At 39.5% G+C, this 16,250-nt stretch overlaps 3 protein-coding genes across 3 annotated transcripts in view; 2 read left to right on the forward strand and 1 right to left on the reverse strand.

Annotated features, from left to right (window-relative positions):
* Positions 1 to 1,935: 1,935 nt before the first annotated feature.
* LOC140943758 (ATP-binding cassette sub-family C member 4-like) overlaps positions 1,936 to 16,250 on the forward strand; it is a 49,755-nt gene continuing 35,440 nt past the window's right edge. Inside the window, exons 1-11 of the mRNA XM_073392867.1 lie at positions 1,936 to 2,146; positions 2,928 to 3,038; positions 3,671 to 3,791; positions 5,185 to 5,400; positions 6,029 to 6,118; positions 7,404 to 7,567; positions 8,024 to 8,149; positions 8,436 to 8,685; positions 9,356 to 9,469; positions 9,548 to 9,595; positions 10,912 to 10,953. Coding sequence (XP_073248968.1) covers positions 1,965 to 2,146; positions 2,928 to 3,038; positions 3,671 to 3,791; positions 5,185 to 5,400; positions 6,029 to 6,118; positions 7,404 to 7,567; positions 8,024 to 8,149; positions 8,436 to 8,685; positions 9,356 to 9,469; positions 9,548 to 9,595; positions 10,912 to 10,953 — 1,464 coding nt within the window. The 5' untranslated portion in view covers positions 1,936 to 1,964. The remainder of the gene's footprint in view (positions 2,147 to 2,927; positions 3,039 to 3,670; positions 3,792 to 5,184; positions 5,401 to 6,028; positions 6,119 to 7,403; positions 7,568 to 8,023; positions 8,150 to 8,435; positions 8,686 to 9,355; positions 9,470 to 9,547; positions 9,596 to 10,911; positions 10,954 to 16,250) is intronic.
* On the reverse strand, positions 11,752 to 13,206 carry LOC140942569 (uncharacterized). The gene has a single exon (XM_073391486.1). The coding sequence runs from the start codon at positions 13,115 to 13,117 to the stop codon at positions 12,116 to 12,118; it is 1,002 nt and encodes a 333-aa protein (XP_073247587.1). The 5' UTR covers positions 13,118 to 13,206; the 3' UTR covers positions 11,752 to 12,115.
* Positions 13,454 to 14,368, forward strand: LOC140943362 (uncharacterized). The gene is made up of 2 exons (XM_073392438.1): positions 13,454 to 13,703; positions 13,887 to 14,368. The coding sequence occupies exons 1-2, from the start codon at positions 13,454 to 13,456 to the stop codon at positions 14,366 to 14,368; spliced, it is 732 nt and encodes a 243-aa protein (XP_073248539.1).

Here is a 16,250-nt window from a genome sequence, read left to right on the forward strand (position 1 = left end):
AATTAATGAATTCAGCTTTTGCATCGTATGAATAATTATGGAGATCTCGGAGAGTGTTATCCACCTCGGCCTACAGCCTCGATGGATAACACCCTCCTTGATCTCCTTAATTGTTCACAAGATACTCAGCCTCATTCATTAATTGTTAAATAACCTGGAGCTTGCTGATTTTTTTCCAGCACCTGCACCCCCCCCCCCATTCACCCTGACCACCAAGCAATAACTCACTTAACCACTTTGATACTCACACTTATGAACAGACTCAGGCCCTTATCTTTCTAAATGTATCTTTCTAAATTAGTGTATTGTTGATACAAACAGTTGCCTATATGGCTGCATACAGTAGTCAAAAACTCTAATATAAATTGGAGGGTACTAGGTATTAATTGTACTTCAGTTGTCAATGCCCTCACTTGGGATAAGGTACACTTTAAAGACCACAATGAGACTGTATCACAAGTTTACGGATGTTTGCAATTCACTTTTCAGTTGACGCACATCGGCATTTTAGTTAATTCACGTCTAGTTTCTGGTAAACTGATTTGCATCTGAGTATTTTAATTATTGATAATTCAGGACATAGATGTTACAGGGGCATAGCCAGGATTTTTCTAGGGGTATGCACAATTTTCTAAATGTATCATTCAAGATTCAGTCCACCAATGAATCACGTCGCTTCTCTGGAAACCCACATAGTTTTGGTTGTAAAAAAAGCTGTCTGCATGTTTCAGAATTAAATAATTGGAGAAAAAATGTGCTTTTAAAAATGTTTGCTTTTTTATTATTCACTTTTTGATTTTTTTGATTTATTTTATATTATTCCATTTTTTTTTAACCCTTGACTTTTTCAGGTAATGCACGTGCATACCGTGCATACAGGTAGCTACGCCCCTGTGTTTATTTCAAAAGTATGATATTCATCTTCATCTTTCCCAGTTATATTATATGCAAACCAATATAACAACCTACCCAAACTGGCTTGCTAGCCCAACTGAATAGAGCACTGCACCAGTATCGCAGAGGCCAGGGTTCGAAAATACCATCAAACCTGAATGATTTCAGGCTTTCTTTTTGCAATTGCACAAGTTGCATCTTTAACTGCAATCTTCTTCTTTGCATTTAACACTGTAACAATGTTGAATAATGTGATAATTGATGATACCTTAGGTATCAAATGTACCAGATAACATTACTAGAATATGATTATTAATAATGCAGTATACTCATTAAGGCAATGCCATTGTAGTGATTTGATTTAATTTAACTATGTAGTTGTCACCATATTCACTCTATGTTAAGATTAAATCGAAGTTACTAATTTAAATAATAAATGATAAAAATATAAGAGCAAACTTTCTAACCTGGTGCAATAGTCGTATGTACGGTTAGACATTATTATGATGAAATATGGACATGACCAACACAAGTTATAGGCTAATCTAAAAACGTGGAGCATGATATCACCCTGTTCTACGACGAGATGCCTAATCATGATGTCATTGGTTCCCACTAACTAATCTTCCATATAGACAAAGTTGAGCAAAGGTATGCTAATTATAGATCTGTTTGTGACTGCTGGAGTTTTAAGAGTTACAGTGGCGATGGACTGTTGCATTTGCAGCTACAGCTATAACTGAGGATTTTTTCTTGTGTTCTGGAATAGGAGTTGACATTTAGTTAAGCAGTAAATAGCAGATCTGCATGGGCGTTTTGATAAAGGTGACCATGCTATGAGCTTACAGATACCTAACCTTAAAGTTTTCTCAAGCTTGTGAAGTGAAATGAATTCAAGTGGAAATTTTGTTTTGTTTGCGAGAGGAATTTCTCATATTTTAAGGACATGTTTTATTTAAGGGAGGAACGTCCCGTAACAAGATCTTTTATGTTTTCTTTATGAATGATGGACCTGTTTTATAGCTTGTGATTCTTGTGTATTTTGTTGTTTTGTTACCAGGTTTTAAAGTATGGATAAAGAGGAATTAGTAGATGTTAGAATTCCAGCTCCGTCTCCTGATGAGGTTAGTGATGATGATGAAAAAGTTGCTGAAGACTTGTTACTGGAGGGAAAAAGAAGAGACAGCATCCCTGGACTCAAGCCTTCGCCTATGCCAGGAGTCAATTTATTTTCCAGATATGTTACTTATTGGTAAGTTGAGAAATGTGTTGAGTCGCCAAAATTTGAAAATATTGAGGTTGTGAACCTGGATTTTTCTAATTTTAACTTTTTACTGCACCGCTTCTATTTTCCTGCGTCCAGTCAAAATGTAATTTTCCTCTAAAATTCCTGCCCTAAAAACTCACACATGCCTACAAACCTGAACTCTTATTACACAGTCTACGGTATGGGTATAGGTATTTTTTTTAAACCTGCGGCAGGATTAGCTCAGTCACTAGAGCGCTTGACTGCAGAGCGGGAGATCGAGGGTATTTATTCGCGGGGCCGAACTAATACTCAGGGTTTTGCCATAACTGAGTAGTGAAGTAATTAGAGAGGTTAAGCATCACGTTTACGTCAAACGGCAAACGCTAATTTGTACCACGTGACCAAGTTTCCTCTTTACTTTTTGTTTACTGTTCATTATTTCTACACCTAAATTAGTAGTTTACGCAACTTTTTATCCATAAGAATTGTTTTGAGCTGTTTTTATCTGTACATTTTCTATTTGGAGAAATTCTCAACTTGAATCTGACGTTTGCCGTTTGCCGTATACGTGAAGCTTAAACTCTCCGCTTTCTTTGCCCTACTAACGGCTTGGCTCGTACAGCAGTCCAGTCTCCAGAGGGAGTCGTAAAAATGTGTCCACAATACTGTACTTCCGTGTTAAATACATTGTCACTCAAGTACTTTTTTGTTTTTGAATTACCCATGGAATATGTTTTAGACTGAATTTGGACGCATTTACTTATACTATTCTTATTCTTTGTAGGTGGCTGAATCCACTTTTTTCTCTGGGAAGTAAGAGGCCTCTTGAAGCAGAAGACTTTTATGACCTCAGATCACAGGATAAAACTGCCGTACTTGGAGATCAACTTGAAAGGTGTTAGAAATAATAACATCGTTAACGGGGAAAAGAGCTTTTCGATGGTAACTTTTAATCGTGCTGTATTATATTTAGTTCCGAACGCTTCATAGCTTTTACTTTGACATCTCGAATAGCTTGTAGTAGTGAACGATTGACCCTTTCAGTATGCGGAAATATTATCGTTGAGAACATTGTTCTTATCAGTGAAATCAGACAGCTGACGGAAAATCAGCCGTTCGTATGTTGTATAGGTCACTTTGTGTGAATGGAATTCGGAAGAATCCCTGAATTTTTCACTCTCGTCGCAACTGCTTAACAAATTGCGAACACAACTGAAATGAACATTTCTTTACTTATTTTCACATCCGCAGTTGGCAAACTATGGCTCGTTTCATGTAGTTTACCTTCAAGTTGCGAACCCACAATGAGATGCTTGTTGCGTAGAATCCTTTTTTGCACCATATTAATTTAGTTTCACAAACGTTGTCACTTGAATTGAACTGGATTAGAAAGAATGAGATTTTCGTTGGAAAATGTAGGAACACCTGTGCTTCTTTTTCCAGATAGAGGTCAGGAAAATGGAGTATTTCTTATGCAATGAAGGGTCCTTTTTGATCATCCTAACAATATGTTATCACTGTTTTCAGGGAGTGGGAAAAAGAAATGTACAGAGCGAAAGAAAAGGGAAAACCTCCCAGTTTACCGCGTGCTATCCTGAAAACATTTGGAAAAGGCTATATAAGCCTTAGTGTTTTTCCAGTTATAACTGTGAGTTGTACTTACATGATCAATGCAATAATCTCGCGTTTACTTTGCAGTTTTTAAGGCCCCTTTCAAACGTAGAACTTCACATTTGTGGTTGGATATCTCAACCTGAAAAAACACTTTAGTTGAGGACACCTTTATGTCTCCTACTGGAGAAGGGACCTCCATTTTATGCGAACATCCAAGCCGCCGAAATCCTTGCCATTTATTGACTATTTTCGAATCCCTCATAATACACTCTATTTGAGGTCAAATTGTGCACGCGTTATTGTCTTCAAATGCTCTTAGGAAAATGCAGTACTCCCAGGAGCATTTAAAAACAATGGTTTACGCCATTTTTTGGGGGGGAAGGGGGGGGGGGGGGGCAAACAGTGTATTATGGGGGATTAGAAAATAGAGAATAGGGAAAAGGAAATTCCTTCATTCCTCAGTTATTTAAAGGTCATTGGTATTGGTCAAAGTCGTGAACTCCCACTCTGCGGTCAAGTGTTGTACCGACTGAGCACTCATGGTTTTCTTCAACTTTAGACATGGACAGTAAGAGAAAATCCGTCGACAGCACTGAAGAGAGCACCTTAAGATTAGTAAAACTGCATAGTTTGAAAGTGATTTGTTAAACACTCTGAACGAAGATATAGCTCCTCAAAGTCCCGAAACTTTACAGTTGTTTGTATGGTGGGGGGAGGGCACAAACTTGTCCCCCCACCCCACCATACAAACGTCTTTAAATTTTTGCAACTTTGCGGAGCTATATCTTCGCTTTCTTAAGACGTATCACTTTCATATTTGGCAATTTTACTAATAGTAAGGCGCTCTTGCCGGTGGGGTCGACGGATTTTCCCTCACTTGTCCATGTCAAAAGTTGAAAAAAAAAACCGTGAATATGTCTATTACCATTAAATGTTGTGAACTTTAGCTTTGAATGATTTCTTCAAAAATTATGAAGCATTTGAGGAGCTATATCAAGCACTCCACTCAGTATTTCATCCGTTTACAAGATGCTTTAAAATCATTCTTGACAAAGTCGGCTGCGCCTCGCCTCGTTTTCAACTCACTTCTAAGTGAGAAAATATCGGATGAAACAGTACGTTTCACGTTTGATATTGTATTGTTACTGTAAGCTGGGTTGGTCCCCTTTTTGAGTCTTTTGACTTCTGAAACGGCCTAAGCACCCATGAAATACCAACATCTTTGTACTATTTGTGACGTCAATGATACTGTGTTTTCCACGGTGAACTTTTTTGTGTGTAGGCGTTGCTTTTCAGTACGGCGTTACCGACTATTGTTTAAGAATAATTTTCGAGCTGTACGTGTTTACCGTCATTCTAAGACGCAGGGACTATCTGTTCTTGTAGACTCTCTTTTCAGTTAGCAAATTTGTCATGTTTTTACCCAGGATGCACTACGAATCATCCAGCCAGTCTTTGTTGGTTTACTGATAAATTTCTTCAACCAAGAAACCTCCACAACTCAAGAAGAGGCCTTCCTGTATGCACTGGCTGTGTGTTTATGCAGCCTTTTGTCAAGCTTTTTAATGACACCTTTTACCTTTTTAAGGCAATGCTATGGTATGAGGGTGAGGATTGCTTGCACGTCTCTTGTGTATAACAAGGTAAACAGTGCTCTTCGGTACTTTTACATTCCTGATGTCCTGTTATGCACATTTCAAACAAAATATTTGTGCAGATCATCAACTACATACATAACTCGATTCCTGCTGGTCCTGAGCCCACCCAGTAGTTAAAGGAGATTTTCGTTGATCGGGTAAATGTGTCAAATTTCATGAATGCATTCATATAGAGACAAACCATGCACAGAGACAAACACAGTGACCTTGATCTACCACTTTTTCCACCCGCATGAGGTACACACATTCACTGCACATTCCTTTGTCATGGTTCTCTGGAAGGTCTGAGTGGCAGATGCAAAATCAAACGGTAAACCGGCCAAAATATATTAAGCAGTCTACTCGAATTAGGCTTGATAAAGCATCCAGTGTTGTGAAAAGCTGCGTATTATACAGATTCACTGATTCTTCCTCCAAAGTTCGCAAGTTTTCCCTTTGTAACCTATTTAATTTGTATTATAGGAAACAATACGGAAAAAAATTTAACGGTATCTTGAGCGCTAACAACTCATACGCCTCTGGGCTGGTCGTTTCTCTAAGGTTGTCGGGTATTCTAATATCATGAATATATTCATAGCTACTGACTCATTGTTATTTGCATTCCTACATGTAGGTGTTGAGACTAAGCAATACTGCAATGGCTAGTACAACTACTGGAAATATTGTAAATTTGGTTTCTTCAGACACCCAGAGATTTGATGTGGTATGTAGCTCTGCGTCCCCCGAACTTTTCTGTCATAAGTTTTCATTTAACAACAAAACAACAGCATTTATTTCCTTCAAAAATGATATTACAGGAAGTGCTGACCCGCAAAATAGCAAAAAATACTAATCAAGGCGGATTGGCACCAAGACAAACAAGAACGCTCATATCACAACCCTCAAAGTTAAAGTTTTTGCTTGGTCGCCATTTGGCGACCAATTCTTTTGGTTTAGGGAAACTTTTTTACAAATCAAGTCGCCAGCTTTAAAATCTTAGGCGCCGTGGCGGCTAAAATGGTCGCAACTTGGAGGGTTGTATCAGCGTTAAATCGAGCTTGCTTGGAGATTAGATAAGAAATGAGGAGGCCTTTAATTCTACACGAAACAGGATTACGTCGCTAAAAGTTTTTCACGTCGTTCTTTATCGACCGTCGAGTAATCTTGAGGATATTTACTTTTTACATCGCATTCGACGATTTGTTTCTGAATTGACTGAGTACGCGTATATAAATACCCGAAAATCAAGGACCTCGATTCAAAAGAAATTACATCATTGCCGAAGAGGAAAAACGTGATGAACGTGGCACGTCATTTCAATTATCGCGGAGAATTGACCGCATGCTCTTCACGAAACCTAATTGAGTTTACCACACAATTGCGTTTACCACACTCGACCAACGAACCCAGCAAGCGATTTGCTTCTTGTCGTTTGCCTCAACATGCAAGTTTTGCTCATAAAGATTCTTCTTTTTTCCAGCCACCGAAGGATTCACTTGTTTCAAAGTAATCACTTCTTTCAAGTGATAGAATTGGGGGCCGATCAATCTTTCCAAAGCTTTCTTCTCAAAACATGCATAGACCCAATGCGAAAATCGCTGCTGGTTGAATACCGTCGTTTGAATTTTTTGAAAAAATTAGCCTGACTAGCCTCGTTCTTCAGTACAAAATTCAAAAGAATACATTATCTCAAGCGAGTCTAGTCAGGCTTATTTTAATTGAAACAAAAGAATTTTAATGCAGCATCCATTTCTGCATTGGGTCCATGGCGCTCTGGAAAATGTTATGTCGGTCACGTCGTGATTCTTATCCCCAGTTCCTCGCTAGGAACGCCTGGTACCATGACCCTCTTTTGTATACTAAATACGAACAAAAGAAAACAGCTTCCAGATTACGACTCTCGCTGCTATGCAAGCTCGAGTAATTAGTACATGACCTAGGTCTGAGCCTTAAGGGACCCCACATGTAGGCTTTGGAAGGTGAACGATTAGTTGTTGCGTTTTATTTAGGCTTGCTTTTTCCTCCACTACTTGGTGCTTGGCCCAATTGAAGCAGTTGCAGTACTTGGTCTCCTGTGGAGAGAGATTGGTGCCTCATCTTTAGCTGGAATGGGTCTATTGTTTCTCTTAGTTCCTGTGCAGATAAAGATGGGCCGTGTTCTGATGTTTCTCAGGTAAGCTGGCTAAGTGCAGGCAACCTCCCCTAAATGACCAAGTATCTTCCAAAGTTATAAGAGATTGTCGGCTACATCTAGTTTATGAAATGGTAAAGTTCAAAAAAGTGAACAAGTCAAAAAAAAAAAAACCCTGAAGAATAGGCTTTCATTTTTTTCGCCCCTCCCTTCCTGTAATACTTAAGCTTCTCACGTTCTTTGCGCTTCGGTTAGACTTTGAAACACAAAAAGTTACACCTGTTCTACAGGCTGTTATGCTATGTCGTTATCACTTATGACTGCGTTGTTTAAGTGTCCACAGATGTTGAAAAGGCAATAGTGTCGATTTACAAGTAAGTCACTGGCATTGAAATGTTTGTTCACACGCATGCGATATATTAACTGCAGCTTGAGCGGGTGAGAGATTTGATGTAAGTTGGCAGTAAAGTTAACAACGAGTTTCTGTTATATTCTCAGGCGTAAAGCTGCGCATTTCATTGACGAACGTGTTAAAGGAATGAATGAAATAATAAGTGCCATGCGGGTCATAAAGATGTACACGTGGGAGGATTCCGTCACTGAATGGATAACCAAAATACGAAAGTGAGTGCTTACTTACTGCCAACACTGAGCGTAAAGTTAACTAATGTTACTTTTCCCAGCAGCATACATGATGTGCTTACATTCACAACATGTACATATGTCTCTTCCTAACTCAGTGGCAACAGAAGAGGGCAACTGGGTCCCGGGGGGGAGGGACTAAATTTTTTTGTCCAACAAGACATGATCTATTTCTCTTCTTTTTTACTACGATAGTTTAGCTTGCAATATTTTTATCTCGAGAATTTGCCTTTGACTTACCATAAATTGTTTGTTTGTTTGTTTTCAGATCTGAGCTCTCTTGGTTTCTGAAGCTGGCCTTTGTGCGTGGAGCATTCTTGTCATTTTTCTTCAGTTCGACTGTGCTGATTACTTTTGTGACTTTCTTGACGTATGTTTTGACAGACCACATTTTAACAGCCCAGAAGGTCTTCACTTGTTTGTCACTTTTTAACTCCATCCGTATAGTTATGACGCTGTTTTTTCCCATTGCCATTACTTTCTTGAATGAAGGAAGGGTCTCCATTGAAAGAATTCAAGTAAGTTGAAAATTGTTAGTGCTGTAAAGGCTGATGACGTGAAACGGTCGAGCCTTTCAGCTAGTCTGTTGTTGCTGAATGATTTTCGCCGGTGGATGTTAGTAGTCAGTGAATAATCCAATCTAAATTTAGACATTGCTGTAGTAGGGTTGGGATTTTTTGGAACCACCTAAAAAGCACATGACCTTACCGCATTTTATTCATGAGATAACTACAACATGCTATGACGTCAAGTAAAATCAATTCCTGTGCAAATAAGGGGTCTAAAATATACTACCAGAAACTCCTTATGAGTTTCTGATACTACTCATTGCCAATTCTTGTGAAAGATCCCTTTGACAGTGAAAGTGTTTTTGGTAAAGCTGTTTGGTTATGAGTGAAGTGCGATACAAAAAGGTCCCCAAACAGGTGACGGGATCAAACTAAGTGCATGATACTAGATGTTCTTTTGACAGAGTACATGGAGTGAAAGTATTTCCCAACTGAGAGTTATAAATGCGAGATGCAACATAACGCCTGTCTTCCGTTCCACTCATTTCCCCTGTGTTACAGTCCATTTTTTGTCTGTGTTTTAACCCCAGCCAGACAAATGTCTTCGTTAACTATAAACAAGTTTTTCCGGTAATCTTTTGTCAAGATGGTAACTTCCTGTGACTTGTTATGGTTGTAGAAGCTGCTGCTCCTTGATGAATGTCATTCAAAGGGACTGATAACATCCAATCTGAGACCTAAGCTAGAAGACTGTGGAATTAAAGCCGAAAACGTGTCTGCAAGCTGGAATGCGGTAAATCGTTTCTCCCCTTAGTTTGCTCTTGATTTTGTACGGGTAAGCCCTAACTATGACATGTAATTCCTTTAACAGTCGCGAAACAAGCCAACCCTCAACAACCTTACTTACGAGGTTTCATCGGTGAGTAATTTTCACCTCGGTAATAAATTTTTGTCTATAAATTAACACTTTCTCGAGGGCCTTTATCTAAATTTAAAAATGCGGGCATAGGTTTTGTAGTGGCCCCAGGAAAAGAACATATGGGTCTTGTGATTAATCAAGCAAGCTTTCTAACATTTACGGAAGTCCCTGGTCTTCCACACTTAGAAACCCCAGGAAATTCGTCGTCTCATTCCGTCTTATAACACTTTTAAAACCCTTATCGCTTTCCCTGAGGACTCACGGACAAATGTGACCGTGTAGTTAACGAAATGCTGCAGATCAAACAATTGTCACCATCTCGTCAGTTGATGGTATTATACTCTGGTTATTGGTCTGAGTGGTCAATGACGTTGATGTTATTGGTCATCTGCCAGTTAAGCCGTGATGCTATTGGTTATTGGCTAACCCTAACCCTAACCCTGTGTTGCACACAAACCGATAACCACTTTACGGCGACTGCTTACTAATGTCAAGGACAAAGACAAACCGGAGGACAGACAGGGAGCAGTATACAAGATCAAATGCTGCGACTGCCAGGTCTTACATTGGTGAAACCGGCAGAAAGCTAAGCACGCGACTGACCGAACACCGAGCGACGAGGAATGGTGACGTCAACAATCACATTGCTGAGCACCATTTACAGACGAAACATCGAACTGACTGGGACTCTGCGACATGTATAACGTATTCTACAGACTACTATCAACGTCTTACTTTAGAAAGCTGGTTTACTAACTTAGAACAAACGCCACTGAATCGTAGCCAACAGTTACCAGCGCCGTACAAACGACTTATTAACGAGATCAAGCAAAACTAACTACGAGAGAACGACTGGAGAACTGACAATTTGACTAACAATAGACGACTGTTTAACTGTGACAATAGACGGATCAAAACTCACCAATTACTGATTACGAGTCTTCATAGCCAATAACATCATGGCTTAACTGACAGACGACCAATAACATCGCGACGTAATTAACCAATCAGATCAATGACCAGAGTATAATACCATCAACTGACGTGATACAACTCACTTTGACTCTGAAGATGACTACCGCACAGGTTGTCGAAACGTCAGTCACTGTCAACAACAACAGTCCCATTCAGGACTACGTTCACCCGGACGATCAAACTCAACCTACTTTTGAAATGACTCCTGGGCTCACACCTTTCACAAAAAAAAATTAAGTGTCTATCTGGGAAACATCGAGATTCTCAGAATTCAAAATTTGCTGTTTTCCTCCGAACCAGTTAATTATGTAACTTGTAATTGTGGTGGTTGTTTTTTGCAGGGCAAACTACTAGCAGTCATAGGACCAGTTGGGTCTGGCAAGGTTAGTACATGTAGACCTTTACCTGATTCCCACGGCTTGACTTAAATTTTAGTGTTATTGTACTTAACTAGCATAACCTGTAATATAAGCGATATGTTAATACTCAGCATTACTGTCTTTTGTCTACAGGGGAACCCCTTCTACGGATAGTACCCGCTTAATGCAGACTCCGGTATAAAACAAAAAGGCTAGTTTCGTTTGTCCCGACGAAAAGTTCATATACTTTTCTCGAAAATTAATCCGCTAATGCGGACACCGGTTAATACGGTCAACAGACATTTTCCTCGGTCCCGAGTCACAAACTCCCATATATGATACAGACACCGCTTATCTGCGCACTTTCTATCACGGAATATTTTACCACTAAAAAGAATGACCTTTGTAAGCTTCAGTCTTATATTCAGTCCACTTGGCTGAGTCGCAACTTAACATGACGGGCTTTGCTCACCGAAAAAAATTATGCAAATTAGCCTAAGGGTAGATTGAATCTACCCATGGCTTATGATTAACTGAAAGAGGAGACCTCATTTGGCGCCTTCATATGACTGAGGTGTTGCTTTGGAATTCTCGGTAATTACTTTTTTCACACATGCCGGCGACCAAAACACTCCCCAAGGGAAACACAAAACCTTTAAAATAAATATTTCTTGACATAATAAAAATGTTTTCCAGATACGGACGCGCATTCTTTGGCTTATCTCGCGTGGAGGCATCACGTCCACAGTTACTCCTCGCGCGAAACATTCTACTACTTATAAGGCTTTACAAAAAAAACCCTCTTTATTAATCACACAACTACAATTATAAAAGGCGATAACAAGAGAAATAATTATCACTGGAATGACATAATTTAAGATCAATCCGAAAACTTCAGTCAAAACTTCAAGGAGAGCGGGTTTTATATCTATTAAGAAGGAATTGAAAATGAAATAACCGGCTAAATTTCCAAGCCACAAATCTACGTGAAGACTGAAATTGTTTACAACATTTCGCACGAACGGTATACTAGTTACTACGACGGGCTTAGGCCGACAAAAACATTTATACAATTGACCAAGCAGCATCTCTCGCATAATAACTTACTAACAGTAACAAAAAGAAAAAAAAAGCGACGGATAACTTCCACTTTTTCTTCATCGCATCAAGTTCGGCGGCTATATATTTACAAAACAGCGATGATTTCTTCGATCGACGGGCGTTTGGCCGGATTGTCCAAGATTGCACGTTTAGCAATTCTGAGGGACATTGCAGTTGCTGTCGGCAGCAAGTCGAGAATGCTTAGAACAATTCTCCCTAAAGAGAAAATGTCAGACTGTATTGACTGCCGTCCACTACCCGCTACAATTTCCGGAGCAATATGCGGGTACCGTTTCTTGTAAGACGTTTGGCTTGAAGCCGTTAAAGCCATCCGTGGTTTCGGATCAGAAATAAAACGAGATTTTCCAAAGTCGATTATTACTGGATTCCACATGTCATTTCGTTTCTCTACCACCACATTGTTTGACTTCAAGTCGTTGTGCAAAATTTGACGCGTGTGGACATGAATAAGCCCTTCGCAAAGTCCCTTTGTAATTTCTATCCACTCAGACTTCTCCAGCTTCTTTTTCTTAATTGCCATGGACAAGGTCACACTTTTTCCTTTTTGTCCGTGAAACTGCGTTATTAGCATTAATTGTTCTCCCTTTATCACAGCTCCAAAAAGAAGTGGGAGGTTTCGATGATCTCCTAGATGGTTAACCATCCTTGCTTCGCGTAGTAGGTCACGCTTAACGTCACTCCTTGACTTGTTTGAGTTCATCCTGAACTCCTTTACTGCGACCAGTATGCTCCTGTAATAAGCCAGGTAGCATACGCCGAAGGTACCACAGCCTATGGATTTTTCACTGCGTACAATCTCCACCGGGTCGATTTCTTTTATAACTGAGCTCTCGTCGCGTTTTTTTGGTAGGGTAGGCTTTTCTTTTTTACGCTCACGAGCTTGGTTGATATCCAGGTGGTCATCTTTCGCTTTTTGAACATTGATCAGACCAGCCGGTTTCAAAGCTGCGGCGTTTTTTAGAGCTTTTTCCTGGGCCTTTTTGTTCCTCCACCTCCTTTTCGCATCTTTCCTCACAGCCTTCATGTGCTCTCTGTCCTTTATCTTCTTTCGCTTATTTCTTGCCATCTCATTCACAGGTAAATAAATATATACAGTGAAATCTACTTACAACCAAAAAAATATATACAAAGGCGAAAAATATATACAAGGACCAAGATTTCTAGAACGTTCTTAAAAAAATTTCTGAAGATTTCTTCAAAGCGAACCCGAAACAATGAAGAGAAAAACTATATTCAAGTGTTTCAGCACGCGGTGATAAAAAAGCAGTTTACAGATTGGTTAGGACAAGATCCCTGGGGGATTTTGGCGTGACTTCAATTCAGAAGTTAAAGGAAGCATTGTTCTCACGCTTTAAAGTCCACTACATGCAAAACACTTCTCCCTTTCCGGTTTTTGGCGATCATGGACATTTACAAAACGCATTGCGACTCATGTCCAGCTATCTTCAATACAACAACTGCGCTGCTACGACACAGAAATGCAAAGCATGCAGAAGCAAAATCAATCAAATCGTTACCGTTTTACAGTGGTGAGGGAATTGAACTTAGCCTACCATCATGTCACTGGAAAGGAAGAAGACCCGTAAACTACAAACAATGGCTCGGCGGTGTTGTGGATAGCATAAATTCCTGTCTGCACCCCAAAGCACCAGGTACGTAATGACCATGAAATAAACGCAAGGGTTATGGGTGGGGTGAACAAATTGGTTTGACTCGGCAATCTAAAACACTAAATAAATGGATGTTTGCTTCGAGCTAGTGACAAGAATATTTATTGTTACAGTAGTGTTTCACCTAATCCTTTGACGCAATATTTCATTTATTTGTTTTTGAAGGGAAATGGTGCCGAGTAGAAAGGTTTCATGTGCCAAAAGAGTACGTCGAGATTTTGCTGGCGGACATGCCGAATGCCTTTATTAACAAGGCAAGAGAAAAGAGGCATTTGCGGCCCCCTGTATGGAGGGAGGCATCGAAAGTCCTTCATTATAGAGACTTTCACATGGCAGACTTTGTTAGTGCCTTGGGTGATCGCAGCGGAATACCTCTGAACGTAAATAAGAAGTACGCAGGCGACGTGGAGGTAGAAGAAACAAGTCGCCCACTCACTGGAAGGGAAGCCTTGGAGGCAGCCAAATCGAGAGCCAAAGGAGGAGGAAAAGGCCGTCAGTCTCCCACCATGCAACTACAAGTCATTGTTGGGCGGGGAGAGGGAAGAGCGACGCGCGAATTCGAAATTATTTGGTGGCCAGAACTTTTCTCCAACACTAACCACGGAAAACTTACATTAAGATTTTATGTTTCAAAAGTTTTGTTTTGATTTAATTTGATTTCCATTCTTCAAAGTAAGGAGTAGCTGTACACGTTGTAATTGTGAACTGATAATTTCGAAACCGCTGTTGCAAGATAAATTCTCTCTACCTGGGCCGGGTTGTTCGAAGCTGAGTTAAGGTAACCCAGGGTTAGTGCGCAATTTGAACTCAGATATGAGAGCTTAAAAAGCAAATTCAGTTAAATTCTCTTTTCCTACAATTTGACGATTGGATACTCTAAAAAGAATAGAAAAAAATATCCGAGAGAGTGCTTAACGAACCTCGGGTTAAAGTTTAACCCTGCGTTAGCGGTAACCGGCGTTCGAACAACTGGGCCCGAGGTACATACCTGTATAGCATACATAACGTGGTTATCCCAAACGTGGTTACTGTGGGTTAACCACCACACTGAACTTAGTGATTGACTTTCCCTCAAGTGGTGGCCGTTAAAGGAGCCGTTGTGTAAATGCCTGTGGAGTGCAATGCCAAGGGTCTGACCCACACTAGGACTTTGCTACCTGCCGTGTGCAATGCAGGGATGTAAGTAATTACCTCTTCGTTTGTTTTGCTCCATTTCTCTTGTCGTCTTTGAAGATTATCCACACGAGTTTGCTCTATAAGTACATGTGGCGCCATGTGCTTCTACTTTGTGGCAGCTTCAGCTGAATAAACGTTTAAAGAGAAACAGGAAAATGTTAGTTATCTGAGTTCTTAACCAATGACTGAAAATGAAACGAAGTCCAATAAGGACTGACTATTCAAGAGAGACAGAACAGAATAAGAAGTTAAAGTTTTAAAAGAATTAATTCTGCCTTCAGATAACAACAGCCCATAAATGGACTGACTACCCAAGAGAAACAGAACCAGTTAGTAACAAAAAAAAAAAAATGATAAAAATTAGGTTCTGCCATCAGATAACAACAGCCCATAAATGGACTGACTACCCAAGAGAAACAGAACCAGTTAGTACAAAAAAAAAATAATGATAAAAGTTAGGTTCTGTCATCAGATAACAACAGTCCATAAATGAACTGACTACCCAAGAGAAACAGAACCAGTTAGTACAACAAAATAAAAATAAAAAAAGTTAGGTTCTGTCATCAGATAACAACAGCCCATAAATGAACTGACTACCCAAGAGAAACAGAACCAGTAAGTACAAAAAAAAAATAACAATAAAAAAGTTAAGTTCTGTCATCAGATAACAACAGCCCATAAATGGACTGACTAGAGCTAATTAGTACAAAAATTATAATCTTTAATAATGCTATTTTTAAATTGAAGTGACTAAAAAACAGAAATATCTCAATGTATTTGGGAATGATTTGACTAAAACAAACTTACCTCAGATCAAATATAACAATATCTAACTTAAGTCCGTTTTAGTCTGACCTCTACCTTAAAGAAAAATAGCACAACAGTAAGTGCTGTTATTTTCCGTTAGAATTACTCCAGGTCATTGAGGTACTCAAGCCACCTCACCACGTCAAGGTACGGACCAAGAGATGGAAAAAAGGGGAGTGCAGTTATGCCTTCAGATAACAACAATCCACAAATAGACTGACTACCCAAGAGAGACATAACCAGTTAATACAACAACAAAATAATGATAAAAGTTAGGTTCTGCCATCAGATAACAACAGCCCATAAATGAACTGACTACCCAAGAGAGACATAACCAGTTAGTACAACAACAAAATAATGATAAAAGTTAGGTTCTGCCATCAGATAACAACAGCCCATAAATGAACTGACTACCCAAGAGAAACAGAACCAGTTAGTACAACAACAAAATAATGATAAAAATTAGGTTCTGTCATCAGATAACAACAGCCCATAAATGAACTGACTACCCAAGAGAAACAGAACCAGTTAGTACAACAACAAAAT

This window comes from Porites lutea, chromosome 7 (genome assembly GCF_958299795.1).
Source record: "Porites lutea chromosome 7, jaPorLute2.1, whole genome shotgun sequence".
Classification (NCBI taxonomy): domain Eukaryota; kingdom Metazoa; phylum Cnidaria; class Anthozoa; order Scleractinia; family Poritidae; genus Porites; species Porites lutea.